This window comes from Podarcis cretensis (genome assembly GCF_951804945.1).
Source record: "Podarcis cretensis genome assembly, chromosome: 11".
In the NCBI taxonomy this organism is placed as follows: Eukaryota; Metazoa; Chordata; class Lepidosauria; order Squamata; family Lacertidae; genus Podarcis; species Podarcis cretensis.
Genome location: NC_137180.1, coordinates 55,664,661 through 55,691,779, shown reverse-complemented (window position 1 = coordinate 55,691,779; position 27,119 = coordinate 55,664,661). Strand labels below are relative to the sequence as shown.

At 45.4% G+C, this 27,119-nt stretch overlaps 1 protein-coding gene and 1 long non-coding RNA gene across 4 annotated transcripts; one reads left to right on the top strand and one right to left on the bottom strand.

The window, feature by feature from the left end:
* Positions 1-4,398: 4,398 nt before the first annotated feature.
* Positions 4,399-16,506, bottom strand: ACAA2 (acetyl-CoA acyltransferase 2; the record flags this gene model as incomplete). The annotated part of the gene is made up of 10 exons (XM_079995211.1): positions 4,399-5,045; positions 5,598-5,752; positions 6,621-6,691; positions 7,437-7,566; positions 9,801-9,976; positions 11,112-11,259; positions 11,783-11,899; positions 13,855-13,983; positions 16,192-16,358; positions 16,497-16,506. 10 exons carry the CDS (start codon positions 16,504-16,506, stop codon positions 4,961-4,963), a joined length of 1,188 nt encoding a protein of 395 aa, XP_079851337.1. The 3' UTR covers positions 4,399-4,960.
* Positions 16,507-16,888: 382 nt separating this feature from the next.
* On the top strand, positions 16,889-24,946 carry LOC307226409. Of its 3 annotated transcripts, XR_013843381.1 has the most exons (3): positions 16,889-18,489; positions 19,681-20,065; positions 24,825-24,946. It is a non-coding gene; the product is annotated as an uncharacterized lncRNA (long non-coding RNA). The 3 variants fall into 3 exon arrangements; XR_013843380.1 differs by lacking the exon at positions 19,681-20,065; XR_013843382.1 differs by lacking the exon at positions 16,889-18,489 and having other exon boundaries at positions 19,613-20,065.
* The last annotated feature ends 2,173 nt before the right edge of the window (positions 24,947-27,119 follow it).

The window sequence follows — 27,119 nt, the reverse complement described above, 5'->3', positions numbered from 1 at the left end:
TTTAAATCAGTAAAATCATCACCAGCCCCCGACTCATCCCTTCAAATCTGACTTGAATACTGGTCCACCCCACCCCACCCCCCGGAAAAAAGGAGGGATAATAAACTAAAAATTCCAGTAGCAAGTTCTCTTGCCTGTTAACAGCTTGTAGTTTAGCAAACACTGTGATTAATTTTAGTGGCAGATCATCCCTGGTGTCTATTAAAGAACAGACTCTCATTAACACTAAGTCAATATTATGGGGGACCCCTGTTGCTTAACGAGGCATTTACTGCCAGACTTGACAGACTGTCGCAGTGACGGTGCCCAAGTAGCCGCTGAACGAATGGCTTTGCCCCCTCAGGCGCAGAGCCAGATCACCGGCTTCCCTTTACTTCATACAAGGAGGCCACTATTGCAAGTTCGCGGAGAGCGCCGGATTGAAATACGGCCAGCATCACGGTGGCCCCGCTGTTGTCAAGGTGAACGAAGCAGCTAGGCCTAAACAGACCAGAGCCAAAATACTGTCTTCGCCCTCAGAGAGCCTTTCCTTTAAGTACACACTGAATGGCAGCCAACAGCAGCTGCTCCAGCGAGCCTTGACAAATGCAAGCCACATCTGCTTACATCAGATGCTGAAGAGTTGCAGCCATTCCAGGGAGCCTGGCCATCTGCCTTGGAGTTGCCAGCTTGGGGTGGCATAGAACGCCCTCTTCTCTTGCTACCCCTCTCCGTCCTTCAAGGAGTTGAGGGCAGCCTACTCAGTCTCAATCATACAGCACCCCCCCCAGACCAGCATAAGACTATCAATGGCTACCAGAACATTTCCCAACCACAAGATGTGGGGATGGCCAACTTGGATGGCTTTGCGACCCCCAAGCCAAGGTGGCAAGTAACAATACAACCTTTAGAAGACACCTGAAGGCAGCCCTGTACAGGGAAGTTTTAAAATGTTTTATTACGTTTTTATATATGTTTATGATGTTGTTGTTTAGTCGTGTCCGACTCTTTACGACCCCCTGGACCAGAGCACACTAGGCACTCTTGTCTTCCACTGCCTCTCGCAGTTTGGTCACGCTCATGCTGGTAGCTTCGAGAACACTATCCAACCATCTTGTCCTCTGTCGTCCCCTTCTCCTTGTGCCCTCCATCTTTCCCAGCATCAGGGTCTTTTCCAGGGAGTCTTCTCTTCTCATGAGGTGGCCAAAGTGTTGGAGCCTCAGCTTCAGGATCTGTCCTTCCAGTGAGCACTCAGGGCTGATTTCCTTCAGAATGGAGAGGTTTGATCTTCTTGCAGCCCATGGGATTCTCAAGAGTCTCCTCCAGCACCATAATTCAAAAGCTTCAATTCTTTGGCGATCAGCCTTCTTTATGGTCCAGCTCTCACTTCCAGACATCACTACTGGGAAAACCATAGCTTTAACTATACGGGCTAAACTATTGTATGTTAATAATAATAATATTTTTTTTATTTATACCCCATCCTTCCCAGTTCAAAAACCAGGCTCAGGGAAGCAAACAACAAATTTAAAACACTTAATTGTAAAAGCAGCATAAAATACAGTATAAAAACATGAATAACAATAAAATTCAAAGTTCAGAAATCAATTTAAGGGGAAATCCATCTAATAAGCATTAGATAATCACCAGGGCTAGCTGGCTGAATTAGTCCTAGCCCAGAATAGATGGGCAACCTAGTCAGATGGGCAGGGTATAAACAATAAATTATTATTCTTATTCAAGATGTCCCTACAGTGGTGCCTCGCAAGACGAAATTAATCCGTTCCGTGAGGCTCTTCGTATAGCGGTTTTTTCGTCTTGCGAAGCAAGCCCATTGACAGCTTAGCGGATTAGCGCTATTAGCAGTTTAGCGGCTTTTAGCGGATCAGCTGATAAGCGGCTTAGGGCTTAGGAAAAGGGGGAAAAAGGGGGGGAAACCCACAGGGACTCGCAAGACATTTTCGGCTTGCGAAGCAAGCTCATAGGGAAATTCGTTTTGCGAAGCGCCTCCAAAACGGAAAACCCTTTCGTCTAGCGGGTTTTCCGTCTTGCGAGGTGTTCGTCTTGAGGGGCACCACTGTATTTTCATCAGAGAAATGTTGGATATGCCAGTGCTGTACCATAGAATCATAGAATTGTAGAAGGGACCCCAAGGGTCATCTAGTCCAACCCCCTGCAGTGCAGGAAACTCAGCTAAAGCATCTATGAGAGATGGCCATCCAACCTCTGCTTAAAATTCTCCAATGAAGGAGGGTCCACAACCACCCGAGAGAGACTGTTCCACCGTCGAACAGCTCATATTGTCAGGAAGTTTTTTCCCTGATGTTTAGTCAGAATCTCCCCTCTTGAAGCTTGAAGCCATTGAGCCCTGTCTTCCAGAGAAAACAAGCTTGCTCCATCTTCCATCTGACAGCCCTCGAGATCTTTGAAGATATACTACAGTAAGTTCATACAATACATAAGTCACATAATGTGGGGAAACGCTTTAGGACTGGAATCTGAGCAACAGGTATTGTTTTAGTTGCTCTCTTTTTCAATCATCATTGTTTGGGATTGCTTGTTCTAGGTCATCTGCCTTTTTCAACCGTGCAAAACAGACAAATCAATCTCCCGACCCAAGCCAGAATAATATTATAAAAAGCAGGAAAAATATTGTAATTGGAAGAACTCTTTTAGATACAAGAGTTCCTTTTAGTGAAGTCTTGTCCAATGGCTTACCTTGTAGCAACGCCAATTTTAATTTTTTTATTTTTTTTTAAGACAAGAGGTCCTGCAAAATGGCAGAATTAAGTCTAGCTCTAGACAGAATCAGTGGGATGAGAAAACCATGCGAGATCGATACTGCAGGAAGGCTTGTTTGGATGAAGTGGTGTGAAAACAAAGAAGCGTGTTAAAATAAGTTTATCCACGGAATGTTACCAGTCCATTATTCTATTGTGGCCAGCATCAGAGGCACTGTTCTGTTATAGACATGACAGTGTATCCTCCCTCCATATACACCACTGTGATTTTGTGCAAGGTGTTGAAGAAGAGTATGGATGCATGTATGAAAAATCATTGCAATAATAATATTTTAAAAATTCTTTCAGCATGGCTAACTGCTCTTTGCAGTCCCCAAATTTAAGGCTTTGCGGTTGTAGGGTTTTGAAGAAGGAATCCCTGTTACTTGAACCTTGAGCACACCAGTGCAAGTAGATAAATAGGTACTGCTGTGGTGGGAAGGTAAATGGCGTTTCCATGCGCTCCGACTTCTGTCATGGTGTTCTGTTGCGCCAGAAGCGGTTTAGTCATGCTGGCCACATGACCTGGAAAGCTGTCCGTGGACAAAATGCCCGCTCCCTTGGCCTGAAAGCGAGATGAGTGCCACAACCCCATAGTCGCCTTTGACTGGACTTAACCGTCTAGGGGTCCTTTACCTTTTTTTAACCTACCCTTGATTAGGTTTGATCCAGCAGGGATCACCTGATATTTTGCGACAGGGATGCCATCGAGACAGGAATGCGCAAAGCAGAAAAATACCAGCCGATCCTGAGAAAAGCAGGCAAGCCATATGCCACATGCAAAGGCAGGTCCTTCTCAGTGGTTAGGGTCTCCGATCAGCTTGACTCAAGGAAGGAAGGGGGGGGGGGAATCCTTCCTGCACCAAACTAACTATGGCAAAGAGTCAGTTCCAGATTTGGTTCAAAGCTCACTCAGCGTTAAAGGTAAAGGGACCCCTGAGCATTAGGTCCAGTCGCGGCCGACTGGGGTTGCGGCGCTCATCTCGCTTTATTGGCCGAGGGAACCGGCGTACAGCTTCCGGGTCATGTGATCAGCATGACTAAGCCGCTTTGGTGAACCAGAGCAGCACACGGAAACACTGTTTACCTTCCTGCCGGAGCGGTACCTATTTGTCTACTTGCACTTTGACGCGCTTTGGAACTGCTAGGTTGGCAGGAGCTGGGACTGAGCAACGGGAGCTCACCCCATCACGGGGATTTGAACCGCCGACCTTCGGATCGGCAAGTCCTAGGCTCTGTGGTTTAACCCACAGTGCCACCTGCGTCCCCCCCCCCCCGCAAATAAAGTAACATTAGGTGCCCCTTCAGCTCATGTCCTGTGGAAGGCTGTCATTCGCCAAAGGAAGAGGGAAATAAAAAGTTCACATTCAAGGGGAAACCCTCTGTTTCCAGAGTACAGGTTGGAAATGAAGGACGCTTCCCATATGGATGCACTGCTAAGCAGCTTAAAAGGACAAAAGCCTCTGCAATGTGGTGAAAATGCACCACCTTGTGGCTGGAGATGATTATTGAGAAGCAACACTATTAAAAGGATGCCAGATACTTTGAAAGAAAACCACCAGGTTTGGCGCAAATGCCAAAAACGCCTTATGTTCCAAATTTAAACTACACCCAAGCTTTACAAGATGACAAAACTAGAATCCTTTTATTATTTTTATTATTGTTTTATCACATAAAGGCACACTGATTTTGTTACACTTTGTTCCCAGCTCTTAACACTGCGCAGCCGGTACACACACTTTATGCAAAATCCATTCAAGAAAAACTTTTTTTGGCAGCAATGTAAAATCCCTTCCCCACCTACATTTGCAGAAGTATTCCAGTGCGGTGATCTAACAGCTTGGAAGACAGCATTGATTGATAAAATAGCAGGCTTTGGTGTAAGGCATAGTTAGGAGATACTTGGCATCTTAACATTTGTTCAATAAAATTCATACTTAGAAGTCACATTTTAACTCAGCAGGACGTACGAGATAAGTGGAGATTACAGCTAGATTCACACAATTGAATTAGAGATTATCTAGTTATAGTCTTTTTTCCAAAGAAGACTGTGCAATATCCCCCCAGCCTGCCAGATGGTCCATACCAGTCTGTTTCGTGGATTTGCAAACAAGTGGGGCCATCTCCTCCTCCTCCTCTAAATTCTTCTAGTGAGCATGTAACAGTTGGTGGAGAGTCCATCCAAGATTCTCCAATTTCCTTCAGGCTGTCTTCTCAATGATAACAGCTATACCTTGGCCTCCTCCAATGCAAGCCGAACCGACTGCATATTTACCTCCACGGCGCCTATAAAAAAAACGAGAGAGAACAAACAAGAAAACAAGTTATCAAGGCATCGTGACTCAAGCCTTGCCATCTGTTCTGAAAGACTTTTAATTATTTGAGTTCTACCGTTCCTTTCTTTTGCTCCACAAGATGACATCTAGGGCAAGGACTGCCAAGCACATTGCACTGTGATGCCTTGATGTTGTTGAGAAGAGTGTTTCCTACAGCAGCCTGACATACTTGCTGGAGCGAAGGGAACACACAGCCATGCTGTGTGGACCAAGCTAAACTCCTTGTGAATCTGAGCCAGACTGCAATTAGCAAGCTGAATTCTGTTTATTTTCATCTCAGCTTCTTTATACCATTTCCGACTATTTATCCATCTAGCCCACTATTGACCCCAACTCTGAGCTCTCCAGGTTCTCACGTGAAGGTCTTCTTCTCCATGACTTCCTACATCATCTTCTTAAAACGCAGATGCCAAACGCGCTCTTCCAAGCATGCATTCCACAGCATTTTAAAAAGCAAAACCGAGAAGCGTTCCCAAGAGGTTCCTTCAGGCTATTCACTGACCTTAGTTCGTGAACCAGATGAGCAGTGATCCTTGAACCCGATGCCCCCAGTGGGTGACCCAAAGCAATGGCTCCTCCATTGACGTTTGTTTTCTCTGGGTCCAGATCCAAAACCTTCTCTACTGACAAGTACTGTGGAGCAAAAGCCTCATTGACCTTGAAACATGAGAGAGAAAGGGGGGGAAGTTGGAAACACCTATAGGTTGGACTGTTGTAACATACTCTACTTGGAGCTATCCTTGAAGGCAGTTCAGATGCTTCAAAAGTGATGCAGAAAGCAGCTTTCGCAAGGGGTGGGTGAGCAGAAAACCACTAGCCAAAAGTATGTTTTTTTTTAAAAAAAAAATCAAAATGAGAACATGACAGGTCAGATGCAAATCCTGCTTTAAACCTTTAACTTCCCGACTTATTTAAGAATGTCTGTAACCTCTTTCTAACTCATAAAACTCAAGGTGGCAGACCTGAAAAAATGAATAACATAAATTGCAAAACATATACTAAAAACACAACCAAGTTCCAAATAAAATATCATCCAAGAACTGAAGGGAGCAAGATAATAATAATAATAATAATAATAATAATAATAATAATAATAATAATAATAAATCATCTAATATTCATGGCAAATATTGGCTTGAACCTACAATAAAGAGGTGCTGAAATGCAACCAGGGAAATAGCTATACAGATCTCCTGAGTTAGGGAATTTCAGTTCCAGTGTTTGAAGGCTGCTTCCAGTAAGAGATGAACAATCTTCAGCAGCCTGTACTTAGACCCTGCCTAACCCATAGACAGACCAAAGACTGCACTTAATAGTTCACTTTTAAGTGAACGTCACTCGACTATAGCTTATCTTGGGAAAAGTTGAGCTCAAGTTCCCATCAGTTCTGTCCAACGTGGCCAATGGATCAGGGATGATGGGAGTTGTGTTCAGCAAAATCTGTAAGGCCATAAATTCCCCACCACCTGAAGGCCATATTAAGGTATTGTTTCATTTGTTTTGGGTTCTGCCCAGCTTTCCTTACCTCTACTAAGTCCATGTCTTTCAGGGAAAGGCCAGCTTTCTTCAGGGCTTCAGTAATAGCAGGCACTGGACCTTTGTTAAAAACATACACATGCATGAGGGCAAGTAGAGGAACTGATAGTTCAGTGCTTTATATACCCTCCAGATGTGGCTGGACTACAATTCCCATCATCCCTGACCACTGGCCATGTTGGCTGTGACTGATAGGAGTTGCAGTTGTCTGGGGGGCAGCAGGTTGCCCAACTCTGCTATGTCCCCCCTCACTCCATTAAAAAAGAAAAAGAAAACAGGGAAAAGCAACTTTATTCTGTGAACTGCCCTGAGCCATGCAGGTATAGGGCGGTATATTAATTTAACAACAACAACAACTAATATGCCCACTAACTCTGTTCCAGAAAGGGTACCCTCCATTAGGATTCTTAGTTTTTATTAGACTAGTTACTTAAAGATGTCCCAGAGACTTACAACAAATTTAGAAACATAAATCATATAAGGGACCCTAAGGGTCATCCAGTCCAACCCCCTGCTATGCAGGAATCTCAACTAAAGCATCCATGGAAGATGGCCATCCAGCTCTGCTTAAAAACCTGGCTCCAAAGAATTGTCAGCGAAGGAACCAGGGGGACCTCACTGGGGAGAGTTTTCCACAGATGGGGAGCCACAACTGAAAAGCCCCTGCCCCTTGTCTTCCTGTTCCAAAGCTCCCTTAAAGAAGGGACCCGGAGAAGGGCCTCAGGATTTCATGCTGTTGCTGCAAATCAGGATTTGCATGGACTACCTTGCACACACTGGGAAAGTCCCCAAGGCTGTAACTTACCAATGCCCATGATGTTGGGGTCGCATCCAGACGCATGGTAGGCTACTATTCTAGCCAATGGCGTGAGGCTGTGCTTTTTCAAGGCTTCTTCACTTGCTATGATCACTGCTCCCGCCCCATCACATACCCCCTAGAAAGAGAAAAACAGACACTAAATCTGCGGCTGAGCATTGACAAGAGTTTGTCCTGGATTAGAAGTTATGCGGACTCAAAAGGGCAGCTTATTGAAATAACTGAAATACTTTATTGTCACTTGTACAACTTGAAAACAGTGAGCGCACCCCCCACTCAGCTCTCTTAGTCTTAATTCCCCTTGTTTACTGACGCACACCCACCAAACCCGAAAGTCAGTTGTCCCGTTGTTATCTTTTCATTCAGCAGCCTAACAGCCCATGGATAGAAGCTGTTCTTTACCCTGTTGGTGCAACTAATCATGCTTCTATATCTTGTGCCTGAGGGCAGGAGATCAAGAAACTGCCGGCCAGGGTGTGAATCATCCCTGAGAATTTTCCTCACTCTCCTGGGGCAACGTTCTTCCACTATTTCATCCAGCAGATTCACGGGACAGCCCATAATATCTTATGCTGTATTCACCACCCTCTGTAGGTACTTCCTATCAGATGATGTCAGAGCAGTCATCCTGGGCCCATAGCTGTCAACTTACAGATTTGAAAAGAAGGGATCAGCAGCCTCGAAAATAAGGGATCAGCAGCCAAAATAAGGGACTTCCTTTTCCCCCAACATGTGCCCCCACTCCAGACAGACCTTTTCCCCAGCAAGGGTGGGCAATCGATGACGTATCCATCCGATTCTGAGCACAGGTATGTTCAACTTCTGAGCCCCTCCAAGCCAAAGGCAGAAAGCCCAGCCAGCAGCCAAACGAAGCCTCAAGCGGTGGTTCCCACAGCGCAGCAACCCGGCAAAGGGGATGCAGCAAGGAAAACCCCCATCACCTCTCCGCTGGGAAGTGCTGAGCAAAGACGAGTCCCCAGGCAATACGGCCAATTTGATCGGCACAAGGCATGCAAGCTCCACCCCCCAGTCATTCTTAGACTCCTTATTGGGTGAGCAACGCAGCCAAGCAACACAGTTGGAGTCTCCCTCCTCCCTGGCTGGCAGGGAGGGAGGGAGGGAGGGAGGGGAGCTGCTTCCTTTGAAACCCAGGAAATTTAAGGGGCATCATCAATAAGGGACAGCAGTGGGACACCGCGCTGGGATAAGGGAGTTTCCCGCCAAATAAGGGACGGTTGACAGCTATGCCTGGGCCATAAGAACTGGACTGCCCGAGTAAAACTGATCAGTGGCAGAGACATATATGACTTAGGTCAAGCTTAGCCTATACTATTAACACTCAGGTTTTAAGAAGAGGTTGGATGGCTGTCGTGGATGCTATGGTTGAGATTCCTGCACAGCAGTGGGTTGGACTCTCAGGGTCCCTTCCAATTCTACAAATCTATGGTTCCAAGTATCTGTGGGTACACATTGCGATAAGCTTGCCACTGTGCCTAAAGATGAATCTGAAATCAATTCCACCAGCTCTGTGTACATTAGGACACGGCCACAGCTGAAATTTGATCAGCAGAACTGAAATTCAGTGTTCATGAAAGCCTAAAGAGGCAGTGTGTGTGAAAGGGGCATTGGAAAGGAAGCATATACTCAGCAAAGGATCCCAGGGCAGCTACATTCCGCACAGAAACATCCAGTATCTACTGTAGGATTGTGGGACAGCGTGGTCACCTATCAGGGATGTCAGGAGGAATGGGACATCCAGCATTGGCCCAGATGATCTTTCTGAGGTCCCTCCCAACTTGATTCTGCGAGCTCCATTGCTACACAAAGTCCTAGCACCCGCTCAGCTCCCTGTCAAACCTGACCTTTCACATAATGTTTTACAAAATTAGGGCTGCCATATGTCCGGAATTTCCAGGGATCGTCTCTCAAAAATGGCATCCAGGCAGAATTTTCAAAAAGCACTTGAAATGTCTGGGAAAACCTGTGTTTGTAAGCAAGCAAGCAAGCAAACAACCTCAACAACTTTTGTGCCCAGATGTTCACTTTTTGAAATATGGCAACCCTAAAATTCTTGCAGCAGACTCAGCAAATCTCAATTTCTGTAATGTTACCGCTTTTGCAAAAATGGCATCGCTTGCAAGGCTTTATTAACTGCACCCCAGAGCTGGCTTGTTGTGGGCAAGGATAGCTGACTAATAATAATAATAATAATTTATATCCCGCCCTCTATTTCATATGGTATGCTTTTTTAAAAAAACACACAACCCTGAGTAATCTGACTTCAACTCCAGGGAAAGGAGCCATATCTGAGCAAATCGTTCTTAGATCAGGATTTTAAGTTCCCTGGCTCACCGAGGCATTTGCAGCTGTGACGGTCCCATCTTTCTTGAAAACTGTAGGGAGCTTTGCCAACTGTTCCAGAGTTGCCTCCGGTCGAGGGTGCTCATCCCGCTCCATGCTCTGCTTGCCTTTCTTGGTTTTCACTTCAACAGGTGCCATTTCAGCTTTGAAGTGTCCGGCTTCTTGGGCTATAAAAACAAGAAGGCCGATGTCAGTATGTCACAGAGGGAGAACCCAAAGAGATCAGTCAGTGATTAACAGAAACCCTCCGCAGGGGCTGTGCTTGGGGTAGATGACGAAGACGACACCCAGTGCTTCTCTTCTAGAAAAAAGCATGCTGGGACTCACCATGAGCTTGTTACAGTACGTGCCACAATTTTAACCAGTGCTTCTAGGAAAAAGGTGCTGGTACTGCATGCCTTGAAGCACCACCAGAAAAAAGCATTGATAATAATAATTTTATTATTTCTATGTCGCCCATCTGACTGGGTTGCCCCAGCCACTCTGGGTGGCTCCTAACAAAATACTAAAAACACAATAAAAAGCCAACATTAAAAACTTCCCTAAACAGGGCTGCCTTCGGATGTCTTCTAAAAGTCAGATAATTGTTTATTTCCTTGACATATGAAAGGAGGGCGTTCCACAGGGCGGGTGCCATTGCCAAGAAGGCCCTCTGCCTGGTTCCCTGTAACCTCACTTCTCGCAGGGAGGTAACCTTCAGAAGGCCCTTGGAGCTGGACCTCAGTGTCTGGGCAGAACGATCGGCGTGGAGACACTAATTTTTGTGTGTGTCAAACCTGAAAGAACTGGCCAGTGAAATTGGTTAACATTTGCTCATCTTAAAATACAGTGGTACCTCAGGTTAAGTACTTAATTTGTTCCGGAGGTCCGTACTTAACCTGAAACTGTTCTTAACCTGAAGCACCACTTTAGCTAATGGGGCCTCCCGCTGCCACTGCACAGCCAGAGCGCGACTTCTGTTCTCAACCTGAAGCAAAGTTCTTAACATGAAGCACTATTTCTGGGTTAGCGGAGTTTGTAACCTGAAGCGTATGTAACCCGAGGAACCACTGTAGTCAACGTTTTTAGTCAAAACAGCCTTTTAATGCTGTTTGGGGGAAGCTGAGAGGAAAGGCAAAGATTCCCCTTCTCTTTTTCCTTGCATTTTGTTTTCTTCATGAAAGAGCATTCCATCACGCAAGTCCACAGCTTGGAGTGGTGCAGCCCAGAGATAGGTCTACCACCTGCCACTTATGCGAACTAGGCTTCCCTTTGAAATGGATGATGCTATTGTACGTTTTTAACCCTTGTAAACCCACTGACCAGCTTTCCACCTCTGCTGTGTCTTTACTGCATAGCGGTCACAGTCTTCCCTTGTGATGTTATATTTCGCAGCAAGGTTTTCAGCCGTGACCCCCATAGGGGTTTTAATATGCAGATCTGTCAGCCCTGCCCACAGCGTGTCTTCTAGCTGCAAGGGGAATAAAACAGACAACGCAACAAGATTAGTAACACCATTACAGTGGTGCCTCGCAAGACGAAATTAATTCGTTCCGCGAGTCTCTTCGTCTTGCGGTTTTTTCATCTTGCGAAGCAAGCCCATTAGTGGCTTAGCGGATTAGCAGCTTAGCGGCTATTAGCGGCTTAGCACATAAGCGGCTTAGAAAAAGGGGGATAAAGGGGGGGGGGTGGAAAGTCGGAAAAACTCGCAAGACATTTTCGTCTTGCGAGGCAAGCCCATAGGGAAATTCGTCTTGTGAAGCACCTCCAAAACGGAAAACCCTTTCGTCTAGCGGGTTTTTCGTCTTGTGATGCATGCATTCGTCTTGCGGGGCACCACTGTACAAGATTTGGGGGTAATGAATTCAGTGCTTGAAGAAAAAGCCAAACAACACAACACAAACAATGGCCAGCTTCAGGAATGACTACCAGGCAACAACTACCAGATATACCAAAGCTGCTGAGAGCAATGGGAAAGCATCCAACGCCTGTACCTTGAGATCGGCTCCTAATTTTGTTCCAAAGCGGATATTTCGGACAGCATATGGACTTTGGCTCATATTTTCTGTTCCACCACACAGCACTACCTCCGATTCTTTAAGGCAAATTTCCTGTTTTGAGTGGGAAGAGAGAGAAAAAGCTCATTAGGGATTTTTTTATTTCACCATTTCAGGTTAGTAATGTGCGTTCGATAAGTGCATCAGAACCTCAAACTGTTCTTAACCTGAAGCACCACTTTAGCTAATGGGGACTCCTGCTGCTGCTGCGCCGCTGGAGCACGATTTTGGTTCTCATCCTGAAGCAAAGTTCTTAACCTGAGGTACTATTTCTGGGTTAGTGGAGTCTGTAACCTGAAGCGTATGTAACCCAAAGCGTATTGTAATGGTTCTAGGGGTTGCTCGTGCGTAAATCGGCGCCACGCTTGACTGAGTTACCTGGGTGAACCTTTTCTGTCCGGACAGCCACTCGCCCATGGCTGTCTCAATCGCTGGCAGAATCCGTCAGTGGGTGTTTCTTGAACTTCTTCCAGCAAAGAAGCTCTTTGACGCCTAGTGTCTCCGCCTACTCTCCCTGTGCGGAAGCCTTCTGCGCAGGGAGGGTGTGGGCAGCGGAGGACCCGTGCTCTCCCCACTGGTCTCCGGCGAGGAGTCATGGAGCCACCTTGCCGATTCCCCCATCTGCCCCCCTTCTCTACTAGTGTTACGCTGATTTCCTTCCCCCAGAAGATGGGCTGCTTCTCTCCCTCCCGGTACGCTCTCTGGAATCCCTCTGGAGCCCTCCCTCTGGCTCCGATGGCAGTTCCCTGACACGTATGTAACCCGAGGTACCACTGTACCAATTTATTTATGGAGGGACAGCAGGCCAGTGGATGAAGGGAAAAAATGCTACCCCTCCACACCACCTTTCTGCAACCCTGTGGGTGTTGCACGAGGCTCCAAAAATTGTGTACCTGCACTAGGAGCTGTGTGCAGAGGAAGAGTGGCTATCTATCATCCCCAAGATCAGAGGCAGAATACGACTGATTACTAGTTTCTGGGGGAACAACAGTAGGACAGAGCAACTGTTTTCTTGTCTTGCTTGCAAGTTTTCTATCAGCAACAATGGGACTGTGCTGGACTACTTAGTCCTTTGGTATGATCTAGCAAGGCTCTTATGTTTCCTAATCATTTTGCTACTACTTTGGAAGAGTTTTTGCTTTTCCAAGAACTTTGCACTGGCTTTCTTTTCCTTTCAGGCACAATTAAGAGTTGATAGGTCCTTCAATAGCTTGGAGACCACCTCCTTCCATAGGACAAGCCCTTTTAAAGTCATCACCTATGTCATAAGTGGTGGGAATCTCTAACCCATAGGCTCAGTGGAGGTCCCAGGGCCTGTCTATCAAACCTGCCCAACCCTAGGTGGCCCCTTTGTGTTGAGTTTAGAAATTGAGAGCACAAAGAGGCAATTAATTGATGGCGCTTGCTTCCTACAAAACTCCATGTCATTGCAGACTCACCACAGTCCAGGTCTGAGCACATTTTCTAAGAGATATAGTTTGTGCCTGTTGGGCTGGCCAAACTTAAATTGAGGAAATGGATCTGAAGAATTGAGAATATTATTCTGCTCTGTTGTTTTGTTTTCTCTTTCATCACCAGTTGTGTGAACTGCTTTATAAAGAAGTACAGTGGTACTTCCAGTTGCGGATGGGATCTGTTCCGGAGCTCCAGTCAGATCCTAAGATTTCCACAACTGGAGGGATCGCTACTGCCGTAGAGCGCTTCTGAGCATGCGGCGAAACCCAGAAAAATACTTGTGGGTTTGCTGTGTTCGCATCCTGAAGGATATGCAACCAGAGGTTTGCGTATCCAGAGGTACCACTGTAGACTAAGCCATTCACAGTAATGCCCTTGTCTCCACTTTGCAACTCACTGGTTATTATCATGCAATTAAAAAGAAAGATGGGAGTATCCAACACATTTATTATTTTCCCATTTCTCAGGTCTCTGCCTGACTTGCACTGGACAGCTGGGCTGATGAAGGACAGGAGGAATTTAGCAATAGGGTACCGCGAGAGCAAATCTAGTACCTGGCATCCATTGACGATGGACTGGAAGCCTGATCCACACAATCTGTTGACTGTTAGGGCAGGAACTGGGACCGGAACTCCAACACGCAAACCCACGTGCCGGGCAAGGTAAGCAGCATCCGCAGAGCTCTGCAAGGAAGGGCAGATGTACCACTTGGTTAATGCTGCTCAAAGCAAGAAACGCAGGTAACGCATAAACTGCAATGCTTGGAAGTGGGAAAACATACAGAGGATCGGCCTGCGCAGATGCCATGTTACAGACTTGCTTGGAACCAAGCTCTGCTGAACACAGTGAAACTAACTCAGATTAAACGTGCGTAGGATTGAGCTGCATGTAACTTTAAGGGAAGTCTAGGGCAGGTATAGGCAAACTCGGCCCTCCAGATGTTTTGGGACTACAATTCCCATCATCCCTGACCACTGGTCCTGTTAGCTAGGGATCATGGGAGTTGTAGTTCCAAAACATCTGGGGGGGGGCTGAGTTTGCCTATGCCTGGTCTAGGGTGACAGCACACTCAAATTCTGTTGCAAGGGGTAGAGATGGGTCAGATAATGTTCCACTGGCTAATTTGGAACTCCCCTCCCTCTTTGGAAACATTTCCCCCCCTGGAGGTGTGGATGGTAATGTTGTTGGCCTTCCATTGCCTCGTCAAGCCCTGTGTTATCCCAGGCTTTTGGAGGAGTTGCTCAGCCTGCTCTGGAGTTTTATGCTGTCCTATTGCTCATGTGGTGTAGTGGTTAAGAGCAGTAGTCTCGTAATCTGGGGAACCGGGTTCGTGTCTCCGCTCCTCCACATTCAGCTGCTGGGTGACCTTGGGCCAGTCACACTTCTCTGAAGTCTCTCAGCCTCACTCACCTCACAGAGTGTTTATTGTGGGGGAGGAAGGGATAGGAGAATGTTAGCCGCTTTGAGACTCCTTCGGATAGTGATAAAGCGGGATATCAAATCCAAACTCCTCTTCTTCTTCTTTGGTGAAAAGCAGCCTAACCATCTTAATAAATAATCACGGTGGAATACCTCATGCCTGCTGGGATGCTGGGCATGATTTGGGAGAAATGGTCTTGCAGGAAAAATTTGAACACCTGGGAGGCTTAGTTCAGCCTGAAGGATGGCAATTTCCCACCCCTGGTTTAGGTGACCATCATGAAAGCCAGTTATATGCAGTGATGTGAGGTGGGAAATTTTGTGTCCCACAGGTTCAAAAGCAACACTGAATGGGTGACAACTGCAAATACAGTATTAAGCAAGCCTGCCACTTTCAAAGTTGTACTTAATGTTTTTCAGGTGTTTATCCCTGGCAGGTTATGTGAGTCAGCATATCTCATGCAGTTCTTTGGACTAACAAAATTTATTGGTGTGTCAGCAGTTTCCAGTACCTTTGTTTAAATTTAAGGATCGGGGGGGTGGAAACAATGTAAGTGAAGTACATGTGTTTGTATTTTAAATTTACAAGTATTCCAGTTATATTTCCATAAAATACAGCATTTAAGCTGCATTAAGCACACTTTAATTTCACCCCTGAAAGAATTTAGGTCCAATACTCGAGTTGTACCAAGACAAAATAACATGGGACACGTTTTTGCAGCTTTCTTTCTTAAATACAAATAAAATAAACATCATTTTTTTTCAATTGGATGCAAAGTAAAAATCTCTTCAATATAAATTACCCAATGCTAATTATCCTAGGATACTAAGGACCAAAGCCTTTCTCTGCATAGGAAATCCAGAAAACACCCACACCATAGGCAAGAGTTTAGAATATAGGGAAAGCCAGGTCAAGGATTTGGTTAGTATTAGTTATATAAAGAACTTCCATTTTCACTGTCTTTATAAGACACGTGAACTTGGGTTAAGTTACTCTAAATGTCTTTGTTCATTAAGGACTGTACTTGTCATACGCACACAGAAAAAAAATGAAAAAGTTGTAAAGAAAGCAAAACGCATTCTGTAGGGTGCAAGAAAATATTTACACGATCGTATGCAGCTCATTCGTACCCCCAACAATGCCAGCAGGGGCAAATTCAATGACATAAAATACTCCAGGGGAAACGGTTTTACAAGTGACTTGTAGTAGTAGTAGTAATAATAATAATAATAATAATAATAATAATAATAATAATAATAATAATTTATTTATACCCCGCCCATCTGGCTGGGTCCACCCAGCCACTCTGGGCGGCTTCCAACAAAACACTAAAATACTAGAGCTGCAGTTGTTCCAGTTTATTTCTAGCTCCTCTGGAATGGGGCAACAGAGCAAACGTAGAAAGAGAAAGAACATAAGCATGTGTGCAACAAGTGTATTTGCCAGCTGGCATCTTCTGTGTCCTACCAACCTGCATGACATTGCCCACAACCACACTGTCAATGATTTCGGGAGACACTTTGCCAGCAGCCAGGGCTGAGCGTGCTGCAATCTCCGTTAAGTCTGTGGCAGTGAAGTCCTTGAGCAAGCCTCCATAAGCCCCAAATGGAGTCCTCTTGGCAGAAACAATGAACACACCTGGAAGGGGAAAAGTTGGAAAACACAATGATGAGGTACAGGAAGCTGTCTTATGAAAACTATTGGCTCAGTGAGCACAGTATTGTCTGCAATACTGAAGTGGGGCTCCAGGGTTTTAGTCAGGGAGTCTTTCCCAACCCAACATCATGGGGGCACCAAGCACTGAACCTGGGGCCTTTCACAAAGCCATGTGCTCTACTATCAAGCCTTTCAAGATGAACATCTGTTGACAGAAGCCCATGGAGATAAATGAAGGCTTAAGATCCTACTCACCCCCTTCAGTGAATACAGCTGTTCTTCTACCAACAACTAAGTATTAAGTAATACGGAAGTGATACGAAAACAACCCTGCTTTCATAGTTAATATTTGCTTTCATTAGGTCCAAAGTCTTTGCTTTTTGAGGAGCTGTGTGGAAAAGTGCGCAGTCATCACCAGAGACATCACTAAGGCATCAATTCCCTGTAATACTCATTACTGACAAGGTCTTTACTCCCCAGAGTCTGAAGAAGTATCCTGCTGGATCAGACCAAAGGCCTATTTAATCCTGCATCGGTTTCTCAGAATGCCAAAAAGATGCCACAATTAAGCCACCAGCCCTCTCCCAGCATGTTGTCTCTGATCCTGGAAGTAGCATATAGCCCCTTATACTCCCTGAAAGGAGCAATTTCAGACTCAAAGGCTGCAAGCTGTGCCTTTTCAGTTACAGAAAAACACCTGGGGCATTGCACAAGTTTAGAAATGCAAGCCAGTGCAGCAATGTTGTTCATTATGTGGAAACTAGTATATACTCATGACAGCATTCGTCTCCCTATTTGCATACAAAGTCTCTGCAGCTTCCAAAGCATGTTTTACCAGACATTTTGCAATCTAGTTAACTCCTTATCCACTGAAGTGTCCACATATGCTTAGGGATAGCCAAAGCCTTACAGATAGTGATTCCTATGTCCTATTTCATGATCTCCAGAAGGGACTACCTAGTTCAACATGCCTGGCTACACCAAACCAGAGCAAGCCCCCTACAGTGCCTAACTTACAAGGGTCTTGCAAAGATTACTGAGATAGTATGCAAGAACGGCTTTGCACATTTGAAATAAACTATATAAAACAATTATTATTATTATGAGACTCTCCTATTCATGGAAGCTTTAAAATGCTTAAATGATTGCAGTCTAATTTTTAGATGTGTTTTTTTTTAAAGCCAACTTTTTCATACAAAGTCTCTGCAGCTTGGTGGCTTTTTGCTACAGTAAACATTTCAGTGTAGAATATTATAGATTTTTTTTAAATTTGGAGAATGTGGATAGATATCTTTCAAAATGATTGACAACCTGTTATACAAATCAATCAATGCTAGGAGCGGTTTCTTTTTGTTTTCCAATGCATTTCTTATCAATAAAAAGTTCTCCTCTCAGCCTCCGTTTCCCCATCTGCAAAATGGGAACGATCCCAGTTCAACTCCCGGGGCAGCTGCATGGGCAAACACAATAAAACCTGATTGAAAAGCTCTGCCTTTGAAGAAGAAAGAAATAATAAAAAGCAAAGGTATGCACGCCGGCAATAAAATAATAATAAAAAAGAACCATTCCAAGCCTCGTTTCTCCTATCCTGTACTGCTTCATGTTCTTCGCTCCAAAGCCGTGTTTATTCAAGCTGCCGAGATGAGAGTGAGCACAACGCAACATAAAAACAAAGTCAACATAAAAATAAAAATCTTGCATTTGTAGTTTCTAGGGCGTGTGCTGCTCCCAGATCTGGAAGCGCGAGTGCAGCGTCAGGCTTGCAAAATGCAGCCCTGAAAGGAAGGGGAAGAGATTCGGAAAGAGAAGTTTTAAGCCCGGGGAACAACTACTTGCCTCGGAGCAAAGCCATGGCCGCCGCCTCCTCTTCCGTCTCCTGGGCTGAAGGTCTCCCTTTGCACGCCCTGATGCAATCCCGAGGCCCAGCCTGCAGAGGGGGCGGGCGGAGGGGGCCGGGACCAGGCCTGGCGGTGCTTATTTTCTTCCCCTCCTCCTCCTCCTCCTCCTCCTCTTGCCCTTTCCCCTACTTCTTCCCCGTCGCCCAGCCTCCAAGTCTGCAGTCACATGCAGCACAAGCGGACTCTGCCCGCTGCTCCTCGAGAGGAGGGAACAGGTGAGACGCCTGTGCAGGTAACGCGAGTGCATCCTCGAGGGGTGTGTGTGTAGCAACCCCACATTTGGGTTGCTCCTTTGAATCCTGCTCCTTTGAATTGCACCAATTCAATTGCAATAATAGCAATTGAATTGAATTGAATAAAACCAGTTGCAAATAATAGCGGTTTCCTTTTTAATAATGCTTTTATTTAGTTTTCGGAATGGGGTGGGGGGGGGAGAAGGAACTCGTCTCTGGGGAGGGGCAGGGAACTGGGTGCAGGCTCGGTAACGCCGAGGTGCTCTCTCCGCATGGTCGTAACCATTACTACAAAAAGGAGGAACCCTCGTGTGGAATCTGCGCCCGCGGATGTCAAACTAGGCGGGGAAAGGAGAGCAACGGGAAGAGCGGTTTGGGGCGCGGCAGATTCGCCCCGGCCGTTTCCGGGGCAACGCGGCCTGCTTCAAGCTAAAGCGCCTGCCTCGGGAGTGTGGGTGGGTTTGCTATTATTATTTATTAAATTTGTATGCCGCCCACCACCCATATATTTAAGGGCGGTTAACAGCATTAAAAATAACACAAAAGATAATAACACATTGACTGAATTAATTTATTTATTATTTCGGTCACAGACCAGTTCCAGCCCACATCATGGAATTCATAAAACACGATTTTGCAATTAGGTATAACAGGGGCAATACAGATATAGCAACAGTTTAAAAATATATAAATTAAAACTTAGTCATTAACATATGACCTAAAATTATCATTTAAAACCTTAACCATTATGATAGCGCAGCTCGTTCCCTAAGTTTTATGGCAATTGCACAGAATTTGTACACCCTTAACGTGATCTCAGGATCCTTGTCCTCTACCTGGGATTTTAGGCATTGAAGTTTAGATTCATTTGGAGATTTTTGCATAGATAATAACACAAAATGCATAATTAAAACAAGAAAAGCAAAACAATAACTGCCACCCCCCCTCTGCCAAAGTTGGTGGTGGATTCTGGCTCCTCACAGACCTGTGATTGCTTGCACTTTTTAACAAATCAAAGTTCCCAGGATTCTTTGGGGTGTGTGCTTTAGATTTATGGTGTGTAGCCAGCATACGTCTCAACGTCTCTAACTGCAAGGAGCCCCAAAGGAGTGAGCAAACATGCAAATCCATCAGTTTTGAACCATGTACCTTTTATCATTTTATCTCTCCAAGTCTCCCAAACAACTATGTCATTGGGCAGCCAGGATAAATACTGATAGTAAATAAGCAAACAAGCAAATAAGATGTCTGCAAACATAACGTGGAGGCTGGCAACATCAACCCACCAGGAGACAGTCAGGCTGTGCATCCATAGCATTCACCAGTCAAGGAATGGCTGCTGGGAGGAGCGCAGAGAGAAGAAATGGTACATCTGTAACAGCGAAACTGGCCGCCTTCATCTTCCCCAGCTTCATCTTCCCCACAGCAGCGCTTGTAACTTTCCAGCGGTTTGACTTCACTCCCAAAGGCGCACTTCTTCCATTATCTCAAAAGGCAGACGGATGCCAGCCACAAGAAAGCACAAAACTCAAAAGCTTTGTCATCTTTGTGATCGTTTGTAGGTCCTAATAATGTTATTACCTTACTAGGTAATAACCCCCTTGTAATATACCAGCACATCATCCTGCGGTTTTTGCTTGAATATTCTCCTTTAGCTAATTTCTGTTGCTTCTTAAATGTTTATAGACAGCTTTTGGAAAATTCATAGTGAGCCTCCCAAACAGAGGTTGTTCGGTCATGCAAAGCCACTCAGTGGAGAAAAAACGAGAGGGCTGATACTACACCCCTTGCTTGTAGACTCCTGGCATATCTGATAGGCCACTGTGGGAGGTGGGATAGATGGATCTTGGATATGATCCATCAGAGATCTCATTGAATCCATTTGGCCTTTCCCGACTGGGTGGCGTTCAGTCACATACAAGCAAATTTGTGTTGTTCAATTATAGCTTATTGGGAGGGTCTTGCTCAACAAACACTCTTTCCTCAAAAGATAGTAAACTTTTTGCCTCATCTGCAGAAGGTCTCAAGGTCCAATCTCTGGCATATCCAGTTGAAAAGGGTCAGGTAGAAAGAAGGTGATGAGAAAGACCCTTGTGAGGAACTCTGAATCAGAGGAGACCATCCTGGGCTACATACAAACACCTGGTATAAGACATATTCCTCCGTTCCTAGGGATAGATTGTTAAATTAAGTTTTTAAAAATGCAAAGGGGCGGAAAAAAAGCCAACAATCGCAGACTGCAATCAATAGAGGCCCAAATGCTGTTTCGAATCTCATGGGTTGAACCTACCGTATTTTTCGCCCCATAAGACGCACTTTTTCCCCTCCAAAAATGAAGGGGAAATCTGGGTGCGTCCTATGGGGTGAATGCAGGCTTTCCCTGAAGCTTGGAGAGCGAGAGGCATCGGTGCACCGACCCCTCTCTTTCTCCAGGCTTCAGGAAGACATCCGCAGCCTGGGCAGCCCTGCAGGAGGTCCGGCAGGGATGTCTAGGCTGCGGATAGCAGCCTGCTTCCCGGAGAGTCGGGTGCCCTGAAAGCAGAGCGCCCAGTGCTTTGGGAGCGCATCCGCAGCCTGGGCAGCCCTATGGGAGTTCTCCGCAGGGCTCCCCACGCTGCGGATAGCAGCCTGCCGCTTGAGGCAGACATCGGCCAGCCCCACAAGCTAGGGGAGGCGCAGCGCCATTCCTCGACCTGGTTCGGTTTCCCCGACCTGCTTTTGGGGGGGGAATAAAGGAAAAAATTTTTTCCTTTATTTCCCCCCCAAAAAACTAGGTGCGTCCTATGGGACGGAGCGTCCTATGGGACGAAAAATACGGTAATTGTGATTGTCAGGGACTCAGCGGGAGCGCAGGGAGGAGAAGAGATGGAGAGCGAGGGGGAGCAATCCGAGGGCAGCGTAGGAGAATATGACAGCAGCCCGAGAGATTCCATGAGCCTCTCCGGCGAATCGGAAGATTCACAGAAGGGGGCGCCGATGGGCAGGGCAAGGGGCGAGCCAAGGGGGACACCCCAGAAGCAAGGGGCCAGCGGGGACTCCCAGAGCAGCAGCTGGAAATCAGGACCAGCTTCCCCACCAGAGCGTAGTGGGGGGGAGGAGTCCCAGGGGTCAGAGCCCACATATGCACCACCAGCGAGAGAAGATGAGTCAGGGTTGACCACGCCTCCATCGGAGAGCGAGTTAACGGTCAAGAGGAAAGTTGCAGGCTGGGCGCGCGCGCCAAGTTCAAAGGTACAGGCGAGCGGCACAGAAGGTAGCCCGGATAGGGAACCAGGTCCTAAAGCCCGCCGGAAGGAGGGGCAAGAATCGTCAGGGTCAGCGTCAGAGGAGTCCAGGAAAGATGAGACCCTAGCGGGCAGGAGGGCCCAGAGGAGAAAGGAACTTAGGAAGAGGTGGAGCAAGGCGAGAGTCTTAAACTGGTGTGGAAGGGGAGGAGACTCAGACGGGACTTCGCCGGTCTAAGGTCGAGACGTAGAGCTGCACGCTGCGGCTTTAAAATGGAAACTGAATCTCAATAAAGACTTTTGTACATAACTACAGCCTAGCGTTGGTCCTCTGTGAGCTGGGACCTGGAGGCAGCTCTGACAGTGATGTTTTGTAGCACTGGTTTCTTTTAACAGCCTGGGTTAACACCCAGCCTCCTGTTTTGAAGGGGAAGCAGCAGTATGGATGGCTGTTTACAGAATCAAGTGTTTCCAGTGCATTATGAGGCATTTATATTTTGTCAAAATAAATATGCACTGAAACAAGATAATATATATGACAAGCCGAAGCTGGGAGCTTTAGTGGAGGGTGAAAAGGCATACTAGACCATGTTTTTGCTATCATTTATTATGAAATCACTTTGAGATGCTTCATAGGAAGTGATTCATGAATGAAATAGATACAAGGCTGTCAGTTTCATGCCTTTTCTGTCATGAAGAACCTTGAGTATTTCACATTGTTGTTCTTGGGTTACTATGCATATCAGAAATAGATGTATGCAGCCTTCCCAAAGCAGTAGCATATTATGTAAAATACTGAAAAAAACATTATCAGCCTTCTGTTGTCATAGTTCTTGGGAATCGTAGATTCAGTGATCCTGTTTGCAAGCCGTCTTCTTTGCCCTGCTGCAATGGGTTTTAAGGCTCTCTTTCCCCCTCTGCTTCTGCAGTCCTTAACTTATGCATCAACAATCCCAGGCTTTTCTCTGCTCACTGTCTTATCATTTTGTTTTAATTTGCTATTGCTGTTACTTCCTTTTCTCCTCTCTGTTTCAGTATAGGGAGAAGATGCATACATACATCCATATAATTTTTAAAAAATATATGATTCTGCACTGGGAGTGGGGGCTCAGGAAGGTGGAAAAAGGGGCTAGATCAGGAGTGAGAATAATTTTTCTAATCTAACTTGTACATATGCTCAAGTTTGAAAAACTCTCACCGTTGCAGTTCCTGGTCTGTGATGAATAGCCCACTGCGCAATCTGAGTTCTGTGGAACTGAATGATGGAATTTGTGCTAACAAAGGCATCTGAGACCAAGAAATAACTGTTATGTCCCTAGTACTGCAGTTGAATGCTGATGTACAAAAAGAAACTTAAGGAACAACAAAAGGTGTTCCTTAAGTGTTGCTAAGTAGATTTAAACACAGCCACTCTATATTATGGATATGTCGTAGTTAAGAGTGTTGAACCTGGGGAGATCTGATTGGGGAGATCTGAGTTCAGCTCTTTACCCAGCCAGGAAACCTCCTGGCTGATTTTGAACCAGTCGTGCGCTTTCAGCCTAAATTACCTACCTGAGTAAGAGTTGCTTCTGAATGCCAGGAAACTGCAGGAGTGGAGAGGGCTTATTAAGTTGTGGGTTGACATAGCAGACGACACAGCGATTTCTCCAAAGCATCTCTTTATTTTGTAAGCTGGAATAGAACTGACTAGCAAACAGCTCAGCCGGCCTGCTTTTATAGGCAGCCAGCTGTCAACATTGTAGCAACAATAACTCAGAGTTTCCCGCCTAAAATAACTGACGTGGACCTGAGTGAAAACTATCTACAGACCTGAGTGAAAACTATCTACAGTATCCCCCTGCTGGCCCAGGGTGAAACTTCACTACATAACAGGGCTCTTGTGCTCTGCCTGTGGGTTTCCCCATGGCATCTGTTTGGAGAGCAGGGTGCTGGACTAGATGGGCCATTGGCCTGCTGCAACAGGCTCTTCTTAGGTCCCTCATAGGACTGTTCGGAGGAGAACCATATACAGTGGTACCTCGGGTTACATACGCTTCAGGTTACATACGCTTCAGGTTACAGACTCCGCTAACCCAGAAATAGTGCTTCAGGTTAAGAACTTTGCTTCAGGATGAGAACAGAAATCGTGCTCCGGTGGCGTGGCAGCAGCAGGAGGCCCCATTAGCTAAAGTGGTGCTTCAGGTTAAGAACAGTTTCAGGTTAAGTACGGACCTCCGGAACAAATTAAGTACTTATCCTGAGGTACCACTGTACCTGACTCATTGCAGGAGTGGCTAGATTTATCACATTTATATCTCAGTCAGTAGAGCGTAAGACTCAATCTCAGAGTCATGGGTTGGAGCCCCACTTTGGGCAAAAATTCCTGTATTTCAGGGGGTTGGACTAGATGACTCTCGTGGTCCCTTGCAATGCTACAATTCTGTGAAACTCACTCTTTCCCCATTCCAAAACTTTAAACCTTTTAAATCCCACTGTTGGTACCTTCCTGACTTTCAAATGCTAAGATCTTTATTGACATATGTTAATATCCCAAACATTGAACTCTTTTACCTCCACGCCTCATGAATGTATTCAGTGGGGCAGCTAAAATTGTGCCCGTGCCTATTTTGGAATAGGACTAGCATTGTAGCAAGGCACACCCCATTTGCGCCAAACTGTTCCAGAAATTAAGCACACTCACTTATATATCAGTTACCTCTGAATACTTTTCACGGAATACAGGTTTTTCTCCAAAAGCAGCAGAAGCTTTTCATCCTCTTGGTGAGAAACATTTAAGTCTTATGTCATCTTGCAAGGAGGAGCTGCCATGTTGTAACTCTACCCTTCTAACTGCTCATAGTATTGGAACTCTTACATCATTTATGAAAGGCTTTCTCTCTGAGTTTGTGGTCTCCCAAATTCGATAAAGTCCCTGTTTAATTATTTGGCTTCTGTTGCTTGATTTTTTAAAAAAATAATAATTTCAAAAAACATTAGCTATGCCAATGCATTTACAACAGGGATTAAAGGCAAAATAAAACAACAACAAGAAAATTACATTGGGAGCAAGGGATCATGGTTACTAACAAATATATTTGTTCTCCATTGCAGATTTCTTCACGTGGCCCTTGGATCCTGCAGAGCAAGCTGCCACGCATGAAACAAATGCAAGTAATCCACAGTGTTTAATGGCAGGCTGGTTTTTTAAATAAATGTAATGAAAGGATACCCAATAGTATAGTGTGCTATTGGTTTGGTTTTGCCTTGTCTTGACCATAGGTTGTTAGTGAGTTCCTCCCATTATGGCAATGGTCCAGAGTTTTTCAAACCACCTTAGCTTTTTTCCTGCTTTCCTATGATGCACTACAGGGAGTCCCTAAAAGCAGGTGGCGCTGTGGGTTAAAGCCTCAGTGCCTAGGACTTGCCGATCGAAAGGTCGGCGGTTCGAATCCCTGCGGCGGGGTGCGCTCCCGCTGCTCGGTCCCAGCGCCTGCCAACCTAGCAGTTCGAAAGCACCTCCGGGTGCAAGTAGATAAATAGGGACCGCTTACCAGCGGGAAGGTAAACGGCGTTTCCGTGTGAGGCTCTGGCTCGCCAGAGCAGCGATGTCACGCTGGCCACGTGACCCGGAAGTGTCTCCGGACAGCGCTGGCCCCTGGCCTCTTAAGTGAGATGGGCGCACAACCCCAGAGTCTGTCAAGACTGGCCCGTACGGGCAGGGGTACCTTTACCTTTACCTTTAAAAGCAATAGGGAAAACATACCTTTTGTTGCATTTTCCTTAACTGTAGTTGAAACAGCATTAAAGTCTGAAATCCACAAAGCTTCTACCACTGAGGAGGCCCATCACATATGCCATAATGTGTCATGGAATTCACACCTCGTCTAGCACAGCTGAGAGCTTTTAACCTGCAACTCTAAACAGCCTCAACAGGGTACAGGTTGATATCAGGTTGCTATCTTGTACCCCTGCAGAGATGGAATAGAGGTATACACCCTGTCACACCTTATTCCATTAAACTTTAATTTTTTATAAGCTTGACTTTATTGCTTTTGGACTGTCAGAAGCAACCATGAACCAAATAAGAATGTGAATTGTTTTATTGGCAATTCTTTGCTATAATCATGTTTGCTCTTCAGAAGTGTTAATTCAGGAACTCCTAGAAGCCATATTTATTTAAAAAACCACAAGCCCTATAATCAGAGGTCTACCTCTTCAGCCTCCTGTTCATTTAGGTACAAGCCCCATCATGTTCAGTGGGGCCTACTCCCAAGTAAGGATTCCTTACATAGTATTCCTGCCCTAGTCCTCACATTTCAAATTGGATTGTTTCTCAAAAGGCCAGAGTACTTTTTCGTTTCCTAGGATAGAATTGTTCAAGAAAAACAGTATGCAAATACATTGTGGGCCATCATAGGTTTAACACTGAAATATATTTCCCTATCAGCTTGTACTTTGCTATTCTGCCAAATGAAACCAGGGATGTTGATATGTGTATCTGTGCATGCAAGATGCAAATTTCTTGCATACAGCAGTGCAGAGATAAGAACCTTTTGTAAAATGCTTTTGGGGAAGAACTGACGTGGATAAAAGGAGGTATTGTAGTACCTTTTCCCATCCTCTCACTATCCTTCCAAATTGGGGCCATCAGGATCTGGCTGGCTCTGGGCTCAAACTCACCCTTCAACTGATATATATTTGTTTACTCTCTCTCTCTCTATATATATATCTGAATATATATCTGATACTTTACCAGACACGCAACCCACTGGCAAAAACACAGGTGGATGTGTTTAGGGTCCGAGAGCCAGCCAGGTATGTTCTGAAAATATGAACTCATCCTCAATTCTGCCCATGAGAAGGATTACGCTTTTGAAATGGGAATGATATTATCAATCTCATGCAAATACGACGTTTTCAATGCAGTACACTAGAAAATAAGTCCCAACAGCCTCCCACATATTCCAAAGTATTTATTTCACAATATTTTATGCACAGCTGAAGGACAGTGACTATTTGTCGTTTTCCTACAAACAGAAAGTGTAGTTTACAGATCTGTTCAAAATGGAAAAATATTTCTTTTACCAGCAGTATCATTTCATCTACATTTTTGGGACTTGCCTTCAAAAGTCATTCAAGTACCTTCAGAGCAGCGGGCCTATCAACCAGTGGACTAAGACTCTGCATGCACACAGCAAATCCTGGATTGGCTTCTGCTAGGCAAATCCTTATTTCCCTTTTGCACATCCATTTTTACTGTCAGGCCTTTGTGTTCTTTGAACAATTCTAGTATTTAAGGGGAATGTTCTTGGCTGCTTGTATTTAAAATATTCAGCCTTAATTCAGAAAGCAAACTGTTCTGTTACACCTTCAAATACATAAAAATCCAGTGGGTTGAGGAGACAG